This window comes from Topomyia yanbarensis, chromosome 3 (assembly GCF_030247195.1).
Source record: "Topomyia yanbarensis strain Yona2022 chromosome 3, ASM3024719v1, whole genome shotgun sequence".
NCBI classification, from domain to species: Eukaryota; Metazoa; Arthropoda; class Insecta; order Diptera; family Culicidae; genus Topomyia; species Topomyia yanbarensis.
Window position 1 is genome coordinate 412,188,022 of NC_080672.1, and position 23,513 is coordinate 412,211,534.

Genomic DNA, 23,513 nt, shown 5'->3' on the forward strand with positions numbered 1-23,513 from the left:
CTGGTGTTCAGCAGCTGTGGGTCTCGCTCACTCTCAGCAATTTCTAATTATATTTCTCTCATTGACCAACATTTGAATTCGCTGACATGGACAACTGCTCAGATGGCCCTGAATGACTGAATCGTAATTATAGGAGGCTTCAATTTTATCGGCATTAATTGGGGTCGCAAAAATGCAATATTTCTGTACGCAGACTCATCGCACTCATCAACTGACACGTGTATCACTCAGCTACTCGACGGTTACAGCTTCGCGGGGCTAGTTCAACTACGTGACGTCGCTAATGAGAACAGCCGCATTTTAGATTTTTGCTTTGGAAACCAGGAAGCTCTACGATTATTTTGCGTGCTCCAGCTTCTCTCGTTAAACTATGCCAACACCACCCTGCTCTTCACTGTTTTTTTCAGGGAATGTGTACCTTGTACATTCGAAGATACCACCGAGACACTGACATATGTCTATCGCAAGACAGATTTTGAAGAAATGCATCTTTTTCTGTCTCGCATCAGTTGGAATGGAATCATGCCACACTCTGGTGCTAACGCAGCGGCTGAAATTCTTTTGAACGTACTCTTTTATGCTATCGACCAATTCACTCCCAAAATAATCATGACTGTGAATATCCTCCATGGTCGAATTGTACACTTACAAAGTGAAAATCGGCCAAAAGGTCAGCTTTAAAAAATACCTTTAAATACCGAACCGATTTGCTAAAGAATCATTATATCTCCTTAACTCATTGTTACAAGAGACTTAATAAGTCCCTGTTCAATTCATACCTTCATCGAATTCAGAGCAACCTCCGTAACAATCCCGAAAAGTTTTGGAATTATGTTAATTAACAGAGGCATGAGTCAGGTTTTCCCACTTCTATATCGCTGGGTGATTTAGAAGCGACTTCGTTGCCAGACATCTGTGAATTATTTCGCCAACAATTGAAACCAATGAAACTCTCAAAAATCAACTCCGTCTCCGCTGCAGCCGACAACGTTCTTCGTAGAACTAGTGTTGGACCTCATTTTACGATATCTTCCGAGATTGTGCAAAACTCAAGTGTTCTAACACTCCTAGACCTGACGGTTATCCTTCATTTATCATTAAAAAATGCTCGTCATCGCTTTGCCTACATTCGTCTATCGTTTTCAATATGTCGTTGAATTCCGGAGTGTTACCTACCACCTGGAAATCGTCCCACATTTTTCCGGTTTAAATAAATAGATCTAAAAACGAAGTTTCCAATTACCGGAGAACATCTTTATGTTTACTATCGAAATTGCTGGAGCTCTTCGTTGAGTTTTTGACACATTGTGTTGTTTTAGCTACATCTCTGAGACACAACACGGTTTCACCCCCAAGCGATCTACTTGCACTCATTTAGTGCACCTCGTTTATCACTCGCTCGCTACAGGATCGATTGCAGATAGATGCAATATACACCGACCTGCCTTCGATAAAATCAATTATCAAATTACGATTGCGAAACTGGAACATCTCGGTTTCTGTGGCAGTTATTTGGAATGGCTCTGATCATACTTGTCAGACCGTAAAATGTCTGTGAAAATTGGGAATCATTTATCTTCATCCTTTGACGTAACGTCCGGCGTGCCTCAAGGCAGCCATATCGGTCCTTATATCTTCCTCCTATACCTAAACGATCTGAATCCATTGATTAAGTGCCTCAAGGTTCCTTATGCCGATGATTATAAGTTGTTCAACATAGTTAAAAGTTACTCTGGTGCATTGTTTTAGCAATCTCAGTTAGACATTTTCCCTAATTGGTGCATGACTAACAGGATGATTTTGAATGCTTCAAACGCTCCGTCGTAACATTCTACTACAAAAAAAAAATTAAAAAGAAAAAATACAGTGAAAGTTTTTCAAAGACTTCGAGAAATCTAATATTTAGTTTGAGGGTTGCTTAGCATTTCATAGACGTACAGTGCCTAAAAACGTTGTTGGTTTCAAGCCCAAGTTGATGTCAGTACTGACACGATGAATTCGAAACCCAAGGTGTTGTGCCCCAATTGACAAACTCTCTAACTTGCTGTTGAACATAGCGTTCGAAAGAGCGTATATGAAGATTCAGTGTAACAAAATAACGGAACTATCAGGACGACTTCTCACATGTTTCTTAATTTCGCAGACGACATCGATATCGTTGGAGTCGATCGCAGCGCTGTGAAAGAGGCGTTTGTAAGCTCCTGTAAGTTCTTTTTTTGTCAGTTCAGAGGGTAAGGCGCTAATCTGATAAGTCACTCATCGTAGGCAGGAAAGATTCTTAATGCTCAATAGGATCATCGTACTTACCCCGAGACCGTTCCTGTGCACTAAGAAGCGGCTGCGAAATCTGTCGAAATGGAAGGTCGTGTTCCGCAACGCATCGCTTATCATAGAAAAAAATGTTTCCTAAATAAGGAACGTATTCCAAAGAATGGTATCAATGAAATGAATTTTCAGAATATCTTCGCTTTCGGGAAACATTCTCAAACCAAAATTTATAAAGATGGCAGATAGATTGCAAATCAAATGAAATAAGGAGATGAAAATCATGCCAGAATCTTAAAAAACGACTGGGCAAAAACGCAATGATAGTCCAAGCTTTAGACGCAAAAATTTATTTGTCGCTCAATATTAGTTTCATTGAAAGAACCATTAAAAGGACAAACACTGTGGAATTGGCTAAAAGCATAGCAAAATTTCCAACCCGTGACACAGAGCCAAGTAATAAGAGGATAAAAATCCCATTAACCCACTCTCTCAATAACCTCCTTGCCTTCTTGAGTTTCATTCAGCATCGATGTGATAACGATTCACGAAATGCACCAACAACAAGGGCTCGACTCGGTCGGTATCTTCTTCTCTTCCATGTTGGGCTTCTTCGCTCTCAGCCAGCATCCGTTCTCATGCTATTGTGTTTGTCCTGTCTGCTGCCCTCGTGTAGTGCGCACACACAAACACATTGACCGTGATTGATCCTTGCTGCTATATGCTATAGGACCTTCCACGTCTAGCAAAATACATAAGCAGCATCCGAATTTTTTATTGTTTGCTTCGGGACGAAACAGTTCATTGCCTTTGTCTTCATTTCTGCCATTCTCGTTCGGGTCAAAAATTGGTCAATTTTGCCCTTGAGCGTACTGCCGTGATTTTAACAAAATTCAACAAAGAAATTTCACCGTTTGGTATCCTTTTTTTGCTTCCTAATCCTATCCCAACATATAATATAGTGTCTCATTCCAAGAATGTTGCTGCTCGCCAGGGAATTGGAAACACCTACCTTGTAACATTGAATCTCGTCCAGTACTATCTCGGACTGCTTCAGGACTCGATCGACCTCTTCGTAGACCGCCCGTTCCAGATCGGTTGGGGCAGCATTCTCAAAGTCCAGAAATACGTCGTAGGTTTTCGGTGTGCAGCAGGTAGAATCATCGCGTGCCAGCAGACTGAGTAATTTCCCCATGACTAATAATCCTGCGGTAGGTTCGCTATATTATTCCGTCGTCAAAGGCTTTCACTACTTGTCAGCTGTAAATCAGCCAGAATCACTTTTCTTCCGTAAATTTAAAATCAAATTCTTAGCCTTTCTTCACGGCAATCTTTCAAACTTCCGTGTGGCGCTATTTCTGCAGCTGATATCACTTGCTTATCGTTCGGGTTTCTTCTTCGCTCGTTACTAATCGGAATCCACTTGCCTGGTATCGCACGAATGCCACTAGCGAAAAAAACAGCTCCAATTTCAACTAAATTCACTTCACTCCTACTCGTTAGAATAAGAAGGAAAAAACATCTCCCACAAAGCCAAGTGATGCGTTCCACCCTTCCAGCGTTTCCTCCGTACCTCCGTTGTGTTGTGTGTCAGATGGTAACGAAAATATTTTCACGCCGCACCCAGATTTTCCTCCGTCGTATTCGTTCCGATGCGGTAGGAGGTCAAATCGCAAGAACCTGGACTTCACACTGATCAAAATCACCTTACTTTCGATTCAGAATTTCTGCACTAAGCCCCGGATAAACACCTCCGCACGGTTTCCAGTCATACACAATAAAAATCCCCTCACCCAGACCGAACGAACAAACGAGCAAACAGATAAAAATTCCTGCTTTATTTCGCGAACATCACCACACAACTGCTGCAGTGGTGGTCGATTCCGATTCCGTTGCGTTTGCTTTGACCGTTTCTCACTCTCGCGCGCGTGCGATTGTTGTGGGGAGAGCGGATGCATCTATGCGATTACACGTTTGATTGCCCACTCTTCTTTTTGCCACTCATTTTAGTGTTGCGCAAGGCTGCCAGACCATTTTGCTGAAAATCGGCATTGAATAATAAAAAAATGTATGTTGAATAAAATTTGATCATGAATGCGCCTTCAAATAAATATTCCATGAATGGAATAGAAATATCACAATTTTACTAAGAAATAACACTTCAATGAAGCTAAAATTAAACAAGAACAACCTTTACATTATTGGTTTCGTCAACATTAATTTTATGAAATGACCAACGTTGCGTTGCGTTGCGTTGTGACGATGATTTTGGCGGATTGCACACTGACTTCATCATGTTTGACTGCTGATTATCTAATAAGAGTTGCTTAGTAAGTGGTAAGTAGGAATTCATACCAATCCGACCCATATTAAAACCTCAACAGCATGATAGCCATCATTGCCGGCCGCCCCCATCTCCATCGTTCACGGGGAAGGATAAAGGATAAGGTAGACGGGAAGTGTTGATGCTCCACCTACTTAACGGAAGGACGACGATTCATCAGACTCTTCCATAGGTGTCGCGGAGTTGGTGGTTTGGAAGGGTATCAGGTCTAGGATTCGCTCCAAGCAAACGATGCGACCTGTAAAGCATGTTTTATTAGGTAGTTGTTTAGTTAGTCTTCGAGTGCACGATCACTCGAAAAAGAGATGATCTTGTTTAGTTTTTGGTTATTTTTAAACTCTGGGCAGCCGGCTACCGAGAGTATACTATGTTCCCTAAACAAAAGCAATTTGAACTCCACACGGCCGACCGTGGGAGTATTGCCTAGAAAAGCTAATCTTATCCGCGTAATGGGCCGGATCACTATTTATTGCAACAGTATTTGGACAGAATTCGCTACTTCTTCTCTACGATATATTTATTGGCTTGAAAACTACCGAGTGATAACACATTATACAGGCAAAAATAGCGAGAGATGTTATAAATCAAGGAAAGTATTTCTTATTTTCCATATCGGATTGTTTGTGGAATACAAGTATACGAGCGATAATACCGAACACTGAAGGGAAATATAAAGGATTGTTAACCTGATGCACGGGCTTGTTAGCAATAACGGAGCTTTAAATTAGGTTCATAAAAACAGACGTGGCGAATTTTCAATACGTATTGACCCGTGTTCATAGATACTAGTCAGATTAGTCGTATTGGGGCTAATTTCCGATCAACTATTCATTTTTACGGCAATGTTTTCTCGACTAGATCTGTTCGCACCCTCTCATTCTGTTCGCACCCTCTCATTCTGCGGTCTAAGGACCAAATGTCATCAATAGACATAGACTCGCGTGGAGGCATGAGATAGGAAACTTGTAAGAATTTTGCTATCCCACCGTTTATTAATTTTATGAAATGACCAACGTAATAAAAACAAGTTTCGGGAGGATAGAACAAAAACTCATTTTTTAATGAGCACATAAGACCTTTCTAATTAAGTTTCCTAAAAAATTGTATGTATAATATTATGGGCTTGAACTCAAAATGCAGTATACAGTGAAGACCCGTTTTTATCAGCCCCTTGTTGAATTTAATCTGACAAAACGGGGCAATGTCAAAATCGGGAGAAAAGATTCACTCGAATTTGACTTGGTTCGTCTGCTAGTACCCAATCAAACGAATTTCACACGAGGCTGATAAAATCGAATAAAAAAACTGATAAAATCGGGTCTTCACTGTATTACAGAATAATTGGAGCTGAGTGTGAGTACTGGATTGCCAGTGTTATCAGTAATTTTGATGAAACATCAAAGTCAAACATATATTTTTACAATCTTCCAATTTTTGCTTTCAATAAGGGATAAATCATCCTCCCATTTTATTAATAATAAAAATATTTTTTTATCACTTAATGTATTTAAATCAATAATAAATAATTATTGTTACACTGCTAAATATCCAAAAGTGTTACGGTTACGGTTTGGCCGGAATTTCCCCTCAAAGTGAATTTTGACAGCATGCATATTGGCCCTTTTCAAAAAACACGCGAGAAATATTCTACAAAAAAATGCTATTGGCGATTCTACGTTGAAACCGCTCGCAGATAGCGCTGGAAGGAAAGTGTTGCTGATTTTATTCTGTTCTGTCATAGTGCATATATTTTCTGTAAACATTGGTAAAAAATGACTTTTAAACACCAAATTACCGATCAATTTGTTGATAATTGTTTATGAAAATGGAGGAAAATCATCATTTTATCAGATGATGAGTAAACATCTTGCGAAAAGAGTGTAAAACATAGTGGTTTCTAATATTATTCGCAGAGCTATATGCGCGCTGTTTCGAAATGTAATTTGTTGAGCACCGTAGCCGCCGCAACAGCATTTCCCGTTCGTCCTAAGTTAAGCTAAACCTTCATGAGATGGTGTAAATTCATGAAACTCTCCAGATCACGCGAGGAAAGAATATATCCGGGTAATAGGAAAGTGTCAGCTTTGTATCATGCATAGCCGATCCTTCTCTCCGATAGTCTTCACTGAATCTCCTACGTAGTTCAAAATATAAAGGAGTTTGACATTGGTGCTGATTAGGTCTCGATTTCGAGTTGAAACTTTATTTATGGAACGATTTTTTATAACCACAATAATACCCCGATTACATTTCGAAGAAATGTATGAGTCTAATAGTTGCAAATGGCTGTACTTTCAGAATAATTGCAAATAAAACTAAATTTCTTACTCGTTTCATTCATATTTTGGCAGTGGTTAGCTTTTTCCGAGAAGATAATGAAGATTTTGTTGTAAGCTACGACTCACTTACGGGTGAAAAAAAGCAAATTGTATCACTTTGCCAGTTCATGGGCTGAATCATAGGTGTCGCATGACTAATTTTGGTTTTGCCGCAAATCGCCAATAAACCACACACATCATTTTGATGTAGAAACGGCTATTAATCGAGTTTCTATGTGGCAAGCTTTCGAACATTTCTAATATGGACGCCTCACAAATTTCTATAGCGAACGATATCAATGCAAAAGGATAACTTTGGGTGATCCACCCTGCAGCTGTGAGGTTGAGGTTCTCGTTGTTTGAGATAAATTTATAGCATTGATGGCAACCCTGAGTGACAAGGTGGGATTGCTTTAGCGAGTACCGCGACTCATGAGCGGTTCCAGTGATAACACACTCGTCACTCACGCCAAACAGAGGGGAAATTTAATCAACGAATGAGCAGAATTTCTCTTTGTTCAATTAGTACCATGTAGTTGATATGCTGCTTATTGGATATTTGATGAATGTAGAACAAAAAAAATCTATCATTTGAAGAATGCAAAAATTAAATGAATTTCGAATAACCAACAACACGAAATACTGCACGACATTCTTTAAGTTCGGTTTCCAAATATTACTCATCTCCAGTCCATGCAACCAGCTGCTCGCTCTCGCATGTCGCGTTCTCACCACTTTGTTTATAAAACGCCAGTTCAGAATCTGTCAAATTATGTACATGCCGCCCTTCGGAAACGGGTTTCGGCTCGGCTGCAGATTTCTGACAGCTTTTAAACGAGGGGTGTGCTACGCGACACGCCATCCATATACACGAACGCATCGAGGTGCGTTTAGTGCGCAGTTAAAGACACCGAATCTGTTCGATTATCTGAAATTGTTTGCTATATTTATTTATTATTAATCAACAAATAGGTGCACCAAAGTATAAAGAATAATATACTAGAAACCTTATTGTTTTGGTTTACTAAAGAATTCTCAGTGATACTTAAGGCGCTATTTGGGGTACATGATTGAGCAAATGCACCCACAACAAATAGTCACTGCTCTTTTCAGCCGAACGTATTGAGTTCTTGTCGACCGCCCCATAGAAAATTTGACAGTACATAAATTTCCCAGCCGACCGACGAAATCGGGTGCTTTGAGGTCGACTGATTAATTAACCGCCTTTGGGTTTCGTCGGTGAACAATTTTCTTCACCATATTAATCGCCCGATTTAATCTGTGTGAACCTGGTTCCATTTTTAAACTACCATCTCATCGATCGATTTAATTGGTCGAAATAGACCTATTTCAACAGATTTCGTCGAGCATATTTAATCGGCCGATCAATTGGTGGCATAGTCGGCCGATTGTGCCGACGCAGGCCGATTTAATCGGTGGGAAAATCGGGAGGATTTTCTATGGGGCGGTCTCACGAACACTAATGCAGTTTCCTAGTTGAAAACAATCCCAATTACTTTTGCCGTCTTTGTTTATTATTTTCCACCAGCTTGTGAGTATTTGTTTCATGCGGCGTGTATGCACATAAGCCGTACAAAAGTCTTTAGGTGGAACTGGTGATTCGTTACAGTATCTTCCTTTGGAGAGTTTGTCGGTTCAACTATCGAAGCAAATTCTTTAGTTGAACAGAGGCTGTGTATAAACACTCATAGTAATAGACTCGCGGATGTAAAAACTACAAAACTGGGAACTAGAAAAACAAGCATGTTAAACTGGCATCACCCAAAAATGTGCAAGCTCGAACGAGCTCGACTTTATTATAGACACTCATAGTAATAGACCAGCGGAGGTACTTTTATCGAGCCAAACAAACTGTCAAAATCCGGAGCCAAACGAGCATGACGTCATACAATGCAAACAAGCAGAGCAAGTATAGCGATTTTTTTTTTAAATATATTTTGTTATTCACAATAGGCTTCACTTTTCAAGTCCGTATTAGTATTTTTCAATGATATTTTGAGAGATATTTATTGTGTTCTATCTAATTGCATAAAAAGCACTTTACTTATATTCCTTTTCATCAACTTTGTGTTTTTGAAAAAAATGAATATATTCATTGCTTTTCTTTATTCCTTGTTGCTCAGTATCAAACGCATAAATTCTCTTTTGATTCATATATGGAACCTCTTGAAAAATTATTTTTGATAAAAACAGATGATCGAATAAAGTCGAGCTCGTTCGAGCTTGCACATTTTTGGGTGATGCCAGTTTAACATGCTTGTTTTTCTAGTTCCCAGTTTTGTGGTTTTTACATCCGCGAGTCTATTACTATGAGTGTTTATAGACTTTATTCGATCATCTGTTTTTATCAAAAATAATTTTTCAAGAGGTTCCATATATGAATCAAAAGAGAATTTATGCGTTTGATACTGAGCAACAAGAAATAAAGAAAAGCAATGAATATATTCATTTTTTTCAAAAACACAAAGTTGATGAAAAGGAATATAAGTAAAGTGCTTTTTATGCAATTAGATAGAACACAATAAATATCTCTCAAAATATCATTGAAAAATACTAATACGGACTTGAAAAGTGAAGCCTATTGTGAATAACAAAATATATTTAAAAAAAAAATCGCAATACTTGCTCTGCTTGTTTGCATTGTATGACGTCATGCTCGTTTGGCTCCGGATTTTGACAGTTTGTTTGGCTCGATAAAAGTACCTCCGCTGGTCTATTACTATGAGTGTCTATAAGGCTGTGGCCTAAACAGTGAATCACGACTGTACTTCTCGCCGGTTATCAACAAGTCAATAAATCGTAGCAAATTATGTTCTTGGCTTGTCTTTGATCTAGTCATATCAATTTAGCAGCACATTATAGAAGCTCATTTTTACAGGCACGTAGTTTAATGGTTGGCATTTTCAGTATTCGCCGTTAGCTGTTTGTGACAGAACTCGACGAACCTCCATCTATTCTTGAGCCGGACGACGCCGATTATTCGGCCGTACGGCCAACAGTTTATTGAAAATGTCCCGTCCACCTGCACTACAATGTCTTATACTTTTCTGAACTTTGTGAGACATAACTAACAGAAGCTCTCGGACGAGTGGCAAAAACAGGCAGAAGGTGCATCGAAGAGCAATATTTTGGGAAAAGCAGTAAAATTGCCTGCTGTAGCCGAAATTTGTACTGTTTGAAAGTGATAGAAGACGCGAAGCTAAGCAAGAAAGCAAATCACTTGCTGAACTGCCAGCACACTTGGCATAGGCGGTTCGGACATCGAGATCACCGAGCCTTGGAGCGCATTAAGGCAGACGATCTTGGTGATGGTTTTGATTTGCAAGATTGCCCAATAAGGCAAGTGTGTGAGCATTGTTTACAGGGTAAGATGGCAAGAAATTTTTCCCTAAAGCAACGGAAAACAAAGCCAACTGTGTTATAGATCTGGTCCATACTAATGTATGACTAACGTGACGCCAGGAGGGTGCAAATATTTCATGACCCAAATCGACGACCACAGCCGGTAGTGTGTCTATTGCGGAACAAATCTGACGTAGCAGTGTCTATCAAACGGCACGTTGCGTGTGTTAAGACGCGTTTTAGTAGAACTCCTTGTGTGGCACGGTCAGATGGGGGAAGGGAGTATGTCAACCAAGAGTTGAAGGATTTCTACAGTACTGAGGGCGCAATTTACCACGGTGTTTTCTCCTCAGCAAAACGGCGTTGCAGAGCGGAAAAAGCGCAGGACATGGCTACGTGTATGCTTCTCGGTGCAGGGCTTGAGAAGAAATACTGGGAAGAAGCCATAATGACAGCGACATACCTCCTGAACAGACTCTTCGCGCTTGGTGGACAGGACGCCGTATGAGAAGTGGAACGACAAAAGACCTAGTCTAAAGCATTTGCGGGTGTTCGGAAGCGTGAAATACGTGCACATCCCAGACGTCAAGCGATCCAAGCTTGATGCAAGGCTCAGAAGCTGGTTTTTATAGGATACTGTGATGACCGGAAGGGCTACCGTTTTCTAGACACGTCCACCGACAGGATTACAATCAGCCGGGATGACCAGTTTATTGAACAACAGATCTTTAATGCTCGATGAGAAAGCGGAAAGCCGCGACGAAGGTCACGTTGAAATAGATCCTATATATCAATGTCGGCTGTAATTAAGGTATTGGGTAAAAATAACGTCTTCCACACAGTACGTGCATTGATCGACTCCGCTTGCATGAGCTCGCTGATCAGCAATCAAACCCTCAAACGTCTTAGCCTGGAAAGGCTTAACTCGGCTTAACAACAACAATCAACCTGGACCAAGCACTCCGGAAATTCTGGGAAGTAGAGGAGGTACCTAAAACCAAGCAGCCCTCCCCAGACGAGCTTCGTGCTGCTCAGCATTTCAAATCCACCATATCCCGGACTGAAGAAGGGCGGTTCGAAGTTTGCTTGCCCTTCGACCGTACCAAGCTAGAACTTGGCGAATCGGTCACTGCTGCCATCCGGCAGTTCAAAGCAATGGAGAGAAAATTCAGCATCGATCCAGAACTAAAACAACACTACCACGAGTTTATGGCTGAGTATGTAGCTCTCGCTCACATGAAGAAAGTACCACCATGCGAGGTGACGGTCGCACCGGATAAATCGTACTACCTTCTGCATCACGCTGCCTGGAAGATGGACAGTACGACGACGAAACTTCGGGTCGTGTTCGACGTCTCAAGTAAGAGTACTTCCGGAGTGTCACTGAATGATCGTCTGCTAGTGGGGCCAAATGTTCAATGTACTCTCCCGCTGGCGTACGTACAAGATTGCATTTTTCGCCGACATAGAAAAGATGTATCGGCAAGTAGGTACTCGTTAGCAAGGAAGATTGCGATTTCCAACGAGTGGTGAGGCGCTACAATCTGGAACAATCTCTAGAACATTGTTGTTTGCTGACCGTTACCTACGGTACCGCGAGCGCAGCGTATCAATCCATGGCGGCCTTGCAACAGGTTACTAAGGACAAAAATGAATCACACCCGCTGACAGCCGAGCGGATTCTGAAAAATTTCTATGTAGATGATTTGCTCTCCGGGGCAGATCCATCGACGAAGCAAAGCTGCTTTGCAACGACATCACTGAAGTTCTGGTTTTGTTCTGCTTATCTCGCGTCAGTGCAGTCCGATTCGTCGAAGTTTTTCGAACCATTCGGCTGGATCGCGCCGGTTACCATACGGATGAAGATATTGTTCCAACACCTATGGCTTTTTGACATGAGTTGGGACGATCCACTTCCAGCCTACATTTTGGAGGAGTGGATTACTTTAAAAGAAACGCTGCATCACATTGAAAGGAAAGCTGCAACTTCATGGGTTTGCTGCTGTCGTCTACGCACGCTGACCAAAATGGAAGGATTGAAACGAATCTAGTGGCGGCCAAGACTCGAGTAGCTCCTATTTTTCAGTGTTTCACTGCCATGCTTAGAGCTGATAGCAGCCAAACTACTTGTCGACATGACGATGAAAGTGATGAAGTCGTTTTCACATCTAGAAGTGGAGTTATTTGCTTGAAGCGATTCGGAGATTGTGCTTCACTGGCTTTCGTCGCTACCGAGGAAGTGAAAGACATTCGTGGCCAATCACACTTCCAAGAGCTTGGGACACCTTTCGAAAAATCGCTGGCACATGTTCCATCAAGAGATAACCCTGCTGACTGCGTCTCACGAGGTATCACACCTTTAAAACTATTGATACATCCATTGTGGTGGAGGGGCTCCGGCTGGCTGCCTGAAACGAAAGACAAGTGGTCAGTATGTTCAGGACGTTCAATTGATGAGGAGGATCTACTAGAAAAACGGCCGACGGTGACCTGTCTATTCGTCAGTGCTACACCACCTCCCAGGGCAGACTATGCAACACTGACATTCCTGCTCAATCGTTACTCACTCCGAAGGATGTTTGGAACTGGCGCAAGCAGCCGAACAAGATAGCTTTAAGAAGGAAGTAAGTAGTCTGATGAAGAACCTCCCTCTTCCGGTCTGTTTGCCGCAACAAAGGCACTCTACCTTGAGGCAGTTTCGGATTTGTTCACAAGCGCTTTCTTAGCAGCTCTTAAACGCTTCTGTGGCCGACGCGGACTTTGTAGTGAAATCTGGTCTGAACACGGAACCCATTTTTGTGGGTGCAGACCAAATTATCCGGGAACATCTGCAATCACCGATGCTGTAAGTCAGCATCTGGCTGACCTTAAGGTGAAGTGGACGTTCATCCTTCCTTCTGCCCCTCATATGGTTGGAACTTGGGAGGCGGCGATGAAGAGCATGAAGAAGCATTTCCGAGCGATTCTCAAAAATACGACGTACGACGTACGAGGAGCTTTCAACCGTGTTAACACAAATCGAGGCGTGTTTGAATTCGGGTCCTTTGTGTCAACGCTCCAACTCGACAGACTCCTAGTCAGGCCCTCACTCCTGGGCATTTTATTATTAATCAGCCTCTAAACTTGCTGCCAGAACCAAATATCAGCCGCATCCAGGATGGCCGTCTAAACAGATGGCAACGCATTCAACGTTGCGTTGATGAGATATGGACACGAAAGAGGGACGAATATGTTGCAACACTTCAACCTAGAAACAAGTGGCAAGCAATACAACAGAATCTAGATTCCGTGCAATTTGTCCTGATTAAAAATGAGAATACATCACTTGCGGCGTGGGAACTTGCCAGGATTGTCACACCCATCTAGATCAATACGGTGTCGTATGCACGGTCACTGTACGTCGAGGACAAAATGATTTGGTGTATTTGAGAGATTTCATTCTGTGATCAATTCTCGTCTTGGGTTTTGGCACACAATCCCTAAATGGGGTTACAAAATACTCTGGGAATTTATATTTTTTCGTGCAGAGCAAATCTACGGAATTATTGCCGTAACAATCTGGAATCGCAGGCTGAGCGATCGATCTCAGTTTAGTGTACAGCATCAAAACATACGCGTGTTATTTAATTGATAAAACTACCGCTCAGTTACACATTTGATGTGAGAGGTAGTCATTGTTACCCTCCAACATGACATTGTGCTATTATACACGCGACAGGCTTGCGCCTTCTGTGTGGTTTCCGATTAAATGACCTCAGCGCCTACTGCCCAGCAGACAGAACGTGGCAGTCGGTCTTGAAGCAAATTGGTGTTCTGCATTGACTAATCCATGTGCAGTTGTGTTAGTGCGAGATTGAGGTTAAATCGGGTGAAATTTTTTACCATATGAAGTTAAATCAGTTGGCGAACTGTAAACGTGACGTTGGGCGCCAATTGAAAGTATTCTTGAAGAACACCACGCGGCTAGCTCACCTTTATTTTTGATCTCAGGGTCGGCTACCGTTCTCGGGAGGACTCACTGTACTTACCGCTTTTAAACAATTTTTCAACTCAGGCGAATCAATATAGAAACCATCCAACAAAAAAAAGCTCTCGTAGGAACAAAAAGAAAAGGTTTACAATTTTACAATTTATTTTTGAACGGAGTTTTAGGCGCCTAATTATTAACGTTGGGGCCCTTCGCTGATCCGACACGTGGGTGGGAGAGAGGAGGAATTGAACGTACCTAAGCCCGTTTGGCGGGCCGTCGTTGCTGTCGATGCTGCTTGGCGAACGAGGCAGTGGTTTTGGCGTCAATACTAGCGTAGCGCCGGTGCTTCCAGCGTGGGTAGAACTGATGCGCGTGGCCTTTTAGCAAACTGCGCACGCGTCCGAGATGTTACCGTCACTTGGTGCTTTCGTTGCTCCACAATGGAGTGGCATACCGTTGTCTAACCCAGGAGCGATTCTCGTCGGCCGTGCTAGGGTGCGGCGACGGACTTCGGCGGACGTACCGTGGGTTGATAATTTCACGATGCAGTGGCGGGTTGCCGTCTTAATGGAAACGGACTTCCGAAAAATCGTAGCGGCCAACGGTGGGACACAAGCCGAATTTTGATCGGAAAATCACTTCGAGCGGACTCGTGATATCAGGTCCGTACTGATCTAGGTTGGAAACTTCTCGCAGGATTTTATACTTTGCGAACTATACCGTTTTATAATTTCACTGAACTTACTCGCCTTAGGCCTGCATCCAAACTGCCCTACCTCGCTCATTATCATTTCCCAAGAACCCTACGATATCCAATTCCTCTTATTCTCTCTCTCTCTCTCTCGTCCTTCTTATCTCTCTCTCTCTCCCTTAGCTTTTCCGGAAACAGTGGTTCTGCGGCTAAATTACTGGCACCTGACTCAACTCCACTGCGGTGCCAATCAGTCATGCAGCAACAGATTCGGCGTTAGTAAATTTTGCATTATACAGTTTGCCTATGATTAGTGCGGACTATTTTGCCGTCTTTTGCCGTTGCGGTTTTTCCGGTACAGTCAATAGCTTCAGATTGGTAACGGTTGCGGGATTATAGGTGCCTTGAGGAGTTATGACTGGTCCAGAGGGGAACACGTCCTAGGCCCCAACGCCTGGTCTGGACGTTCCGGGGTGGGTACGAAAGACCTCTTTCCAGCCCTCGAGCAATACAGGCAGAATTCCCAAATTTCCCCCAACCGCTATCATTTACAATGTTTTTTTTTCGCAAATTATCGACGCCTAATTATTGGTTTGAATTTTAACGGGGTTAGTGGTTAGTACAAAACTTATCCTATGTTAAACAAAAATAACAACAAATATATTTTTTCAATTCAATTAACAAACTAACAACAATAATAATAGAGAGCCAATAACAAAAAAACTAACAAAAAAGAACAAAATCATAACTTACATACTATAATTGAATTAATGGTGGATGGAATTATATTGTTACGAAACAGCTAAAACTTAGATCGGTAACAATATGCATGTTGTATATATACATTGCAACTGTGTTGGTGTCTGTGGTATCAGCATTCGAATATGTATATTTGTTTCAGTGTACCGATGAATTGTACTAAAGTCTTTGACATTATCTATAAAGTGTCTATTAGATATTTAGTGTGTTAACTGACACGCACACCATGATAAAACTAAGCATTATAAGAATACTGCTGAATATACGAGCAGGTCTCATTTGGATTACAACCTTTCAACTGATAGCTAGTTTTCTTTTAAGCTCTACCGAAAGTAACCCCTATTAGTAGATGAACGGCAGCACTGTTGTTTCGGGTTGCACGCGAATTTTAGTTGTCTACAAAAGTTAAATTTTCGGATGAATTTTCGTGAAATTTATCGATAGAAACTGTATAATTGTGACGTGAAGTGTGATTACATGCGAAATTGAGTGAAGTGCATGTTGTGTCCGTGAGATTTATCCGTAATATTAACAATTATAATTGGTAGAATGTGAGGCCATTACAAGAGCTTTTTCGCTGGTGATGCTGGTGTTGGTGCTATCGTTTGTCCCCTATACTCGGTTGTTACACAGCTACATCGACTCAAGCCATCTGACGCGCGTGAAATTGAAAAGCTTTCAGTGTCCAATTCGATTAATACGGGAAAGTTTAAGTGGTTGTTCTGAGCACCTGGCAGTACTCGAATGAGTTAGTGTACTTAAGTGAATTGATGCTTTTGTATCGTCGTATACAAAAGGTACTTTGGAAGAAATAGAGAAAAAAAAATGAAAGCTTTCATCTATAAGTGTTTGTGATCACGTGAACGAAGTCAGCTGATGAAACGGTATTACACGGCTGATGTATACGGAGACAGAATATCGAAGGGAGTATTTTTCTTTAATGTATTCGTGTGCAATGTTCATTTTTAGGGATGCGGAACGAAGAATCGAACTTTTTTCAGGCTTTGTAGGTGAGCACCGCGGGGGGTGTTCGCTCGAATTCTGTGCTCTTTTTAGGCCCGCATTTCGCGTCCAAATGTGTGTGTGTGAATTTGGTTTTTGAATCAGGGGTGCCAACCTTACAGACTTATCTGGATTCTTTCAGATTTTTAAGCGTCGTTCAGACATACAGATTTATGTTTTTATGATCCAGATTTCAGAAAATTTGTCTAGATTTATCCAAACGATTTGAAAAATAACAAAATGAGATACAAGAATGTATCATTGATTTTTAAACACTGGTTATTTGAAAGTAGATCGTGATCGGTGGTCCGGCGAAACTTTGCCTTAGAGGTTGGAGGTAGGTACAGCCCGCGGGAGCTATGACTCGATATGAGAAAAGACTAAGTTGTGGCTTTATTTAAAAGTGTATATTAAAAATACTCTTATCTTGTGTTCCTACTGCCCAATTCTCAAAGGAATATTGATATCAGACTAGCTCGCACTTTTAGCAATACTCCTATGGCCGGCTGTTTGGAGTTCAAATTGCTGTAGTTTAGGGAGAAACTAAATCACTCTCGATGGCCGGCTATCCAGAGTTTAAATACAAGAAAAATCATAACTAAATACATTTTTGCTCTGAGTATACGTGTACTCGGAGATTAACCATCCCACCGCATAAAACATATTCATTTTGTGGTCGCATTGCCTGCTTGTGGCGAATCCTAGACCTGCACCTGTCCTTCAATCCAACTCCGTAATACCTATGGAAGCGTCGCTGAGTCGGGGGCCTTCCTTAAGTAGGTATTACATCAACATTTCCTACCCTATCCTAAGTATCGGTGAAGATGGTCGTGGCCGGCAATAACGATTCTCATACTATTGGTTTACTGAACTCATAAGAGATAAAGTTCATTCCCGATCATTTATCTCACAAGCAAGATGAGTTGAGCTACCTATAGGCAACATGATAATTGTTAGTATGCAATCTACGAATAGCACCGTGCTTCGCAACGCAACGCAACGCAACCGAAAGTAACCCCTATTAGTAGTGACTAGTTTCTCAACCATATTTGCATGCTAATCCGCCAGTGTACGACAGACTTTATAGTGTCCTCGACGTTAAATAACCATCGAGTTAGGAACATGTAAAACACCATAGCTCAGTTCTCCGTGTTCACTCTCGCTGTGACCAGTACGTTTCGGATAATGAATCAAGTTTGATGGAGCTTTTTTGGCATTTTACGAGATTTTATTACAAAATAAGAAGAACATGTGGTATTTCTTTAATATTTTTTATGTTTCTTTTAGGTCCTAGAAGATTTTCAAATAGGATTGGTTTCCTTGGTTTACACATTCGTATCTTATCATCTTGCTTGCTTTGTTTCGGGGGAATTTAGACTTGTCGATTTTGATCAGTTGTTCGCGCGAGAACGTGAGTGTTTGTGTTTTCTTAATCGGTTAAGCCGTGTGACTTTCAGTGTTTTTGTGTATGTGTGTGTGTTAGCTTGCTTTCCGATGCCACGAATGATGCCTAGTTTCTTTTTTAGAAAGGAAGTAATCGTTTGATTCTGGTTGCATTACTATTTTGAGTCTACGGCTGTTTTTTTTTGTCTGTCTATTTGTATTTTGGTTTCCTCGTTCATGGGTTTGCTGCCTTTTCCTTCTGTAACACTATAATTAGAGTTTTTTTATAATATTTTAATTAATATACTTTGTCATATAGTAATAATAATTTGGCGAATATGAGAAGTGTTTGACTTTCTCGTTTGGGTTTAAAATTACCACTATTACTAGTTTTAATTTGTTGATTTTTTTGTATTTTTTTTATATTTTTATTGACTTTTCTAAGCACTAAGATTATTTGTATTTTGTGACAATATATTTGAGCTTACCATTTTGCGTTTCTGTTCGCCATTTTCAACCTCATTCAGACCATACCTAGGATTACTTTGTTCTAATTTCCTGGCGACTGTTGATCTTTGTATGGATTCGTGTGTGCTTTTTGTGAAAATGTGATGCATTTCGAACTTCTAAAAATCTCTGTCTCCATTGGAAGAGTTTAGTTTAAAGCTACTTCACTGTTTCCTTGCTGGATTTTTTCCCTACTCTTTCTAATTTCTTTTGTGCCATCGGCTACAAGCTGCTACGCTTCTGCTGGTCTATACTAACTGGTAGATGGAAAACATTTTCACGATTTCGAGCTGGTAAAATGTCGGAATTTAAATTTGCTTGTTTGTTAAGAGACAAAAATATAGACACTCGACTATTTACACACAAACATTTCGATTATACAAATCTCCATCAAACAGGGAAGCTACTGGTAAACGTGTTGTGTTTCAGACAAAAAAAATAATCAAGCCACTACCGATCAGAGATTCGTGGATTTCTTTTAGATTCGGAAAAACAAGAGCGCGGTTATGAGAGCCGACGACGTCACTAACTTTGTACGGAAAATCTGACGCGGAAAGCAGAGTAAGCTCGATTCAACACTGGCTTCCAGCTGCAAGGGAACAATACTAAGAAAGACATAGACATCTATCGTCACTAGAAATATATAGATATTTGTAAGGTTTTTAACTATGCACTATTTTTGAAAGTTCTAGTCTAGACAGAGGATAAAAAGTAAAATATAACAAACTAAAACAAAACACTTTTCTGAACTTACATCGAATATGGCTTTGCGCGTTCTTAAAGACACGCTTCTTTTGTTTCTGGAGAGTGAGTTTGAGTTCACTCCGCTACCTACTTTGGGTTTCCCGTTCTGTACTCGTTTTACCCTACCGCTTAGTCCTACTAATAACTCTAGTTAGCGTTCTAATATTTTGGTTTAACTTATCTTTCTCAATCGATTATCGCAAATGTTTCAGTTTGTTTCGCTTTGTTTGAGCTGTTTGTTTTATCTCAACGAGTGGCCCCGTTCGAGATATCCTAGATTCTAGTAGTCGCGGAATTTTTTGACAGTAATCATTGCGGTGCCGTTACTATGGGAACGAAAGATTTGGATACGTTCACGTATCATAATTCTCGCTTGGTGCACGGAGATAGGTATTTTTACACATCTCAAAGATTGCTACTCCGGGTAACTGTTCGGTTGCTCATTTGATGGGTTGAAACTAGTCCAAGTTTGGAGTGTAGAGGTTGAATAGATTTTTTTCAAACGAACTAATAGTTCAGAGCTGTCAATTAAAATTTTCAATTCTAACACAAATTGAAAGATTTTGAATCGGAGAAGCTAGAAGTTTAGTATAGAAAGTATAGAAATCAACGTTCTATGCAGGAGGTGTCTCAGACTTGAAGTCATTTTCGTAGAAACAAATAGTAAACAGAAAGAGATAGTTAGAAAGATAAAGGTTTGATGACAATAACAATCTGAATTGGATGGTTAGTTATTCCATGCAATCAACAAATTTACACTTTTCTCTTTTTTGAACTATACCAACTATCCTCACTGCACTTCAGAGGCTTCATTTTGAATAATTTTCAAACTTTTAGACATACTTTCATTGCATTGTAACTGTGCATGTAGGCTTTATGCTCAGATCAGGGTTACCACATTCACAAATTTTTCTGTAATGTGTCACAGTTTCGATTTTTGGCATTTTTATGAATAGTTCACAAATTTTCACAGAATTTGGAATATATTCGGATTTTTCACAGATGTTTTGGAAATTTCACATGGTTTTTTTTCAGTTCTAGACGTCACAGACAGTAAAAAGATGTTTTTGACTGAAACACAGATTTCAATGTGGCATCCTTGACTCCTTGAGTGTGCGAAAAGCATGCCATGCTTTTTGCGTTACTGATTATACGGTTTGACAGAAATACTTTTTGACAGAGGTGTTAGCAATAATTAGTTTGTAGTTTTTACCTACTTTGTGATCACTTCATTTTTTAGTAGAATCCAGTTTGCCGTGTCGAAAGCGTTCGGTTCTAAATTACCCGTAAAAACGTTTCGGTTTCATGTACATTGAAGCGTCACGGCCGCATTTCGCCATGCAGTCACAGTATCAACAAATTGTCAAAACAGAAATAGAACCAAGAAAGAACCTTAAATTTTACAATTATACTTAAACATCGATAACCAGAAAGGTGTTACCAATTCTCAGTATCCGACAGCCTCCTGATCAGAACGTCATACAATCCAAACAACCAGGACCAACTAGTTTCTCACCGGTACAACTACAGTACGATCAGGCTAGTGTTCGATCAAGTCTCATTAAAGCTACTCGAGGAAACGGTAAACGAAGAAACAACTTATTCGACTAAAACACATCTTACAACCAATAGAATGCCCTGATTTTTAACCTACGCTACTATTTGTGTGATTTGTTTCTCTGTGATGACTCGATATTCCGCCTACTACGATACAACAGCTACTACAGTATCCTAACCTAATCATGTATGACTAAATAAAAATCAAAAAAATATCAGCTTTCACCTTAAATATCTGCTTACACGAACGGCATCTACCGTCAAACTAAAATCGCGATATGTTTTACTGAGTCAATTCAATCGTGGAGTACAACAGCGGGGAGCGTTCAAGTAGGAAACGTAAAACTTAATCTCAATGAATTTAACGTTAAAATACGATAATATCCACTGTTTGTTTCGCGTCTGTTTTGTGCATGATGCGCTCTAGTAGAGTTTCTGTTGAAGTATTCTAAAAGGAGAGCATTCGAGTATTATTTGATTCCTTATAATAGGGCAGCGGGTAGGAGAAAGAGTCTGTACTTTTATACACACGGGTCGACATTTTCTTAGGCTTACTTTACTCTCGCTGCGTGTTGGAAGAGCAACCAAACTAAATATACGTTAGCAGGAAGTGATCCGGAAGAGAGCGCTAAATTCATAGAATATTAAATGTGTCTATAAGAGTTACCACTGTGTTCTTACTTTCTTTACTGACTATTCTCTTTCTGCGTGTATCTGCTGGGTTCTGTTACTGAACTCTGGTTAGTTCGTTAGTCGATAACTTTGGCTGATTTCTTGTTTGTTACGTGTTGTATTCTCTAGACCTACGAAGGTTGCTTCATACGTTAGAATAATTTTAATGTAAAATCATTCCGCTTTGGGTGGTTGGTTTTCCGGTTTACTGAGATCCCAAAACACACCGTCCACCATTGGTTCGGTTTGGTACTGCGGCAGTACTAGAACTAAACCAAAATCGAATGCTAGTACTGCGACAGTCACAAAACCGAACTCATCTCACTGTAACTTCATACGCATCCAGATTCACTCAATATCTATTTATTATGAAAATGCACTTTAGTTTCCTTAATGTTGAGCGATTATCCCTCCTACAGTGAGCACCTGCCATGCTAATACAGGAAAAAAGAACAACTCCAGTAAATTCTACGTTGCTACGCAAATCTCAACTTCTACATCATGTTTACTGCTTCCTACTTGTTGCTGCACTTTTGTGCAGCATGTAATTTCACATGGAAAACATAGTCTATTATTTTAACTGATTGGTGCAAAATCGTGGAACCTGCCTTTTCGGCTATGAAAATACAGCTATAATCAACAACAAATGGAAGATTCTGTGGACTGGCTGTAAAAAAAACAGACGTAAAAGGAACTAATATCATTCTTGTTGCTGGAGGAGCACTGCGATCTGAGACGAACATTTGAAAAACTTTACTTCTCATGAGGAGAATGCTTTAACTTTAGATCTTATCCTAGGAGCAATAAACGGTATCCCGTATGTTACTATATACCGATAGAGGGAGATAGAAAGAGAGCATGTGTGTGTGTGTTTGAGTGTGTGTATGAAAGAGAGATTATTTGTTACTGTTTGTCCTGTTTCCTTTTGTGCCATACGATAAACGACGGCTGTCGCAATCCTTCCGCTTGAGCCCTCTCTGCTTCGAGACAAACCTAAGACTGAGTGTTTCATTATGTTGTTGTAGGCCTTTACGCTTGAAAGCTACAACTTTGGTATCGATCCTTGATTCCTGACGCTGTTTGCCGTCTGTACGATTCTGGCGAGCAGACCTATGGGGAGTGCGCTGTTAACGCAGATTTGTTTTTGTGTTTGAATTTACTTTCAGAACTAGAGAAATCTCGCCTGGCAGCGAGATGTGACGATGAACGTAATAAATGTTCTGCTTAAATTTAATATGGCGCAAAGCGATTGTAGGTTCCTCGGTACATGGTTGCCTAAAAACAAAGAAAGACGTTCGAATGAAAAAGGTGCGAAATTCTACTACAAGAACACTTACCCCGTATCCGGGAACCGGTCCGATTCCATGACCTAGATATGGGTCAGCATATTCACGTCCATATCTGGAATTGGTAAAATAAGTAGTAAAATAGGAGTCAATCAATAGATTATGGATGCTGAACTCACCCAGCAACAGTAGCGTATCCTGCTACGGCTGGTTGTGCTGCGGCCGCTGCTCCATAGGCAGCTCGGGCGGCTACAGCCGTATATGTCGCGGCATTGTAGGCCTGCTGAGCTTGCGAAAGCGGCGTCTTAAGCAGCGGCTGTGCCTGTAATGGAAGAAAAATGATAGTTATAAGATGGGTTAACTTAGTATGCTTTGTAAACCCTGAAATGTTACAACAATTAAATTGCACGACAGCTGGCTGATTAAAAAAAAATCATGCTCTTCCGTGAGGATTATCGCCGTCATCAACTTTAGGAACTGTTCCATAAAGCGCACATTTGGTAGGAGAAGCGATACTGTACTGTTTGTGCAGTGCATATACAACAAAGCAGTAAACATTGATTGCTTGGTTTATTGATAACTGTAACAGAGTATTTTTGGTTTCGGCTCTTGGCGAGATTAGAAAATAGACTGAAGCATATAATTGGTTACC

The 23,513-nt window shown here is 40.7% G+C and overlaps 2 protein-coding genes across 15 annotated transcripts in view; both read right to left on the reverse strand.

Moving 5' to 3' along the window:
* LOC131694071 (CYFIP-related Rac1 interactor B) overlaps nt 1-4,153 on the reverse strand; it is a 137,920-nt gene extending 133,767 nt beyond the window's left edge. Inside the window, exon 1 of the mRNA XM_058982442.1 lies at nt 3,278-4,153. Coding sequence (XP_058838425.1) covers nt 3,278-3,460 — 183 coding nt within the window. The 5' untranslated portion in view covers nt 3,461-4,153. The remainder of the gene's footprint in view (nt 1-3,277) is intronic.
* Nucleotides 4,154-17,918: 13,765 nt separating this feature from the next.
* Nucleotides 17,919-23,513, reverse strand: part of LOC131693510 (RNA binding protein fox-1 homolog 2) — an 803,264-nt gene continuing 797,669 nt past the window's right edge. For all 14 annotated transcript variants that reach the window (XM_058981382.1, XM_058981380.1, XM_058981390.1 and 11 more), the window contains 3 exons: nt 23,041-23,183; nt 22,913-22,976; nt 17,919-22,850 (listed from right to left, as the gene is read on the reverse strand). In XM_058981382.1, coding sequence (XP_058837365.1) covers nt 22,806-22,850; nt 22,913-22,976; nt 23,041-23,183 — 252 coding nt within the window. In that variant the 3' untranslated portion in view covers nt 17,919-22,805. The remainder of the gene's footprint in view (nt 22,851-22,912; nt 22,977-23,040; nt 23,184-23,513) is intronic.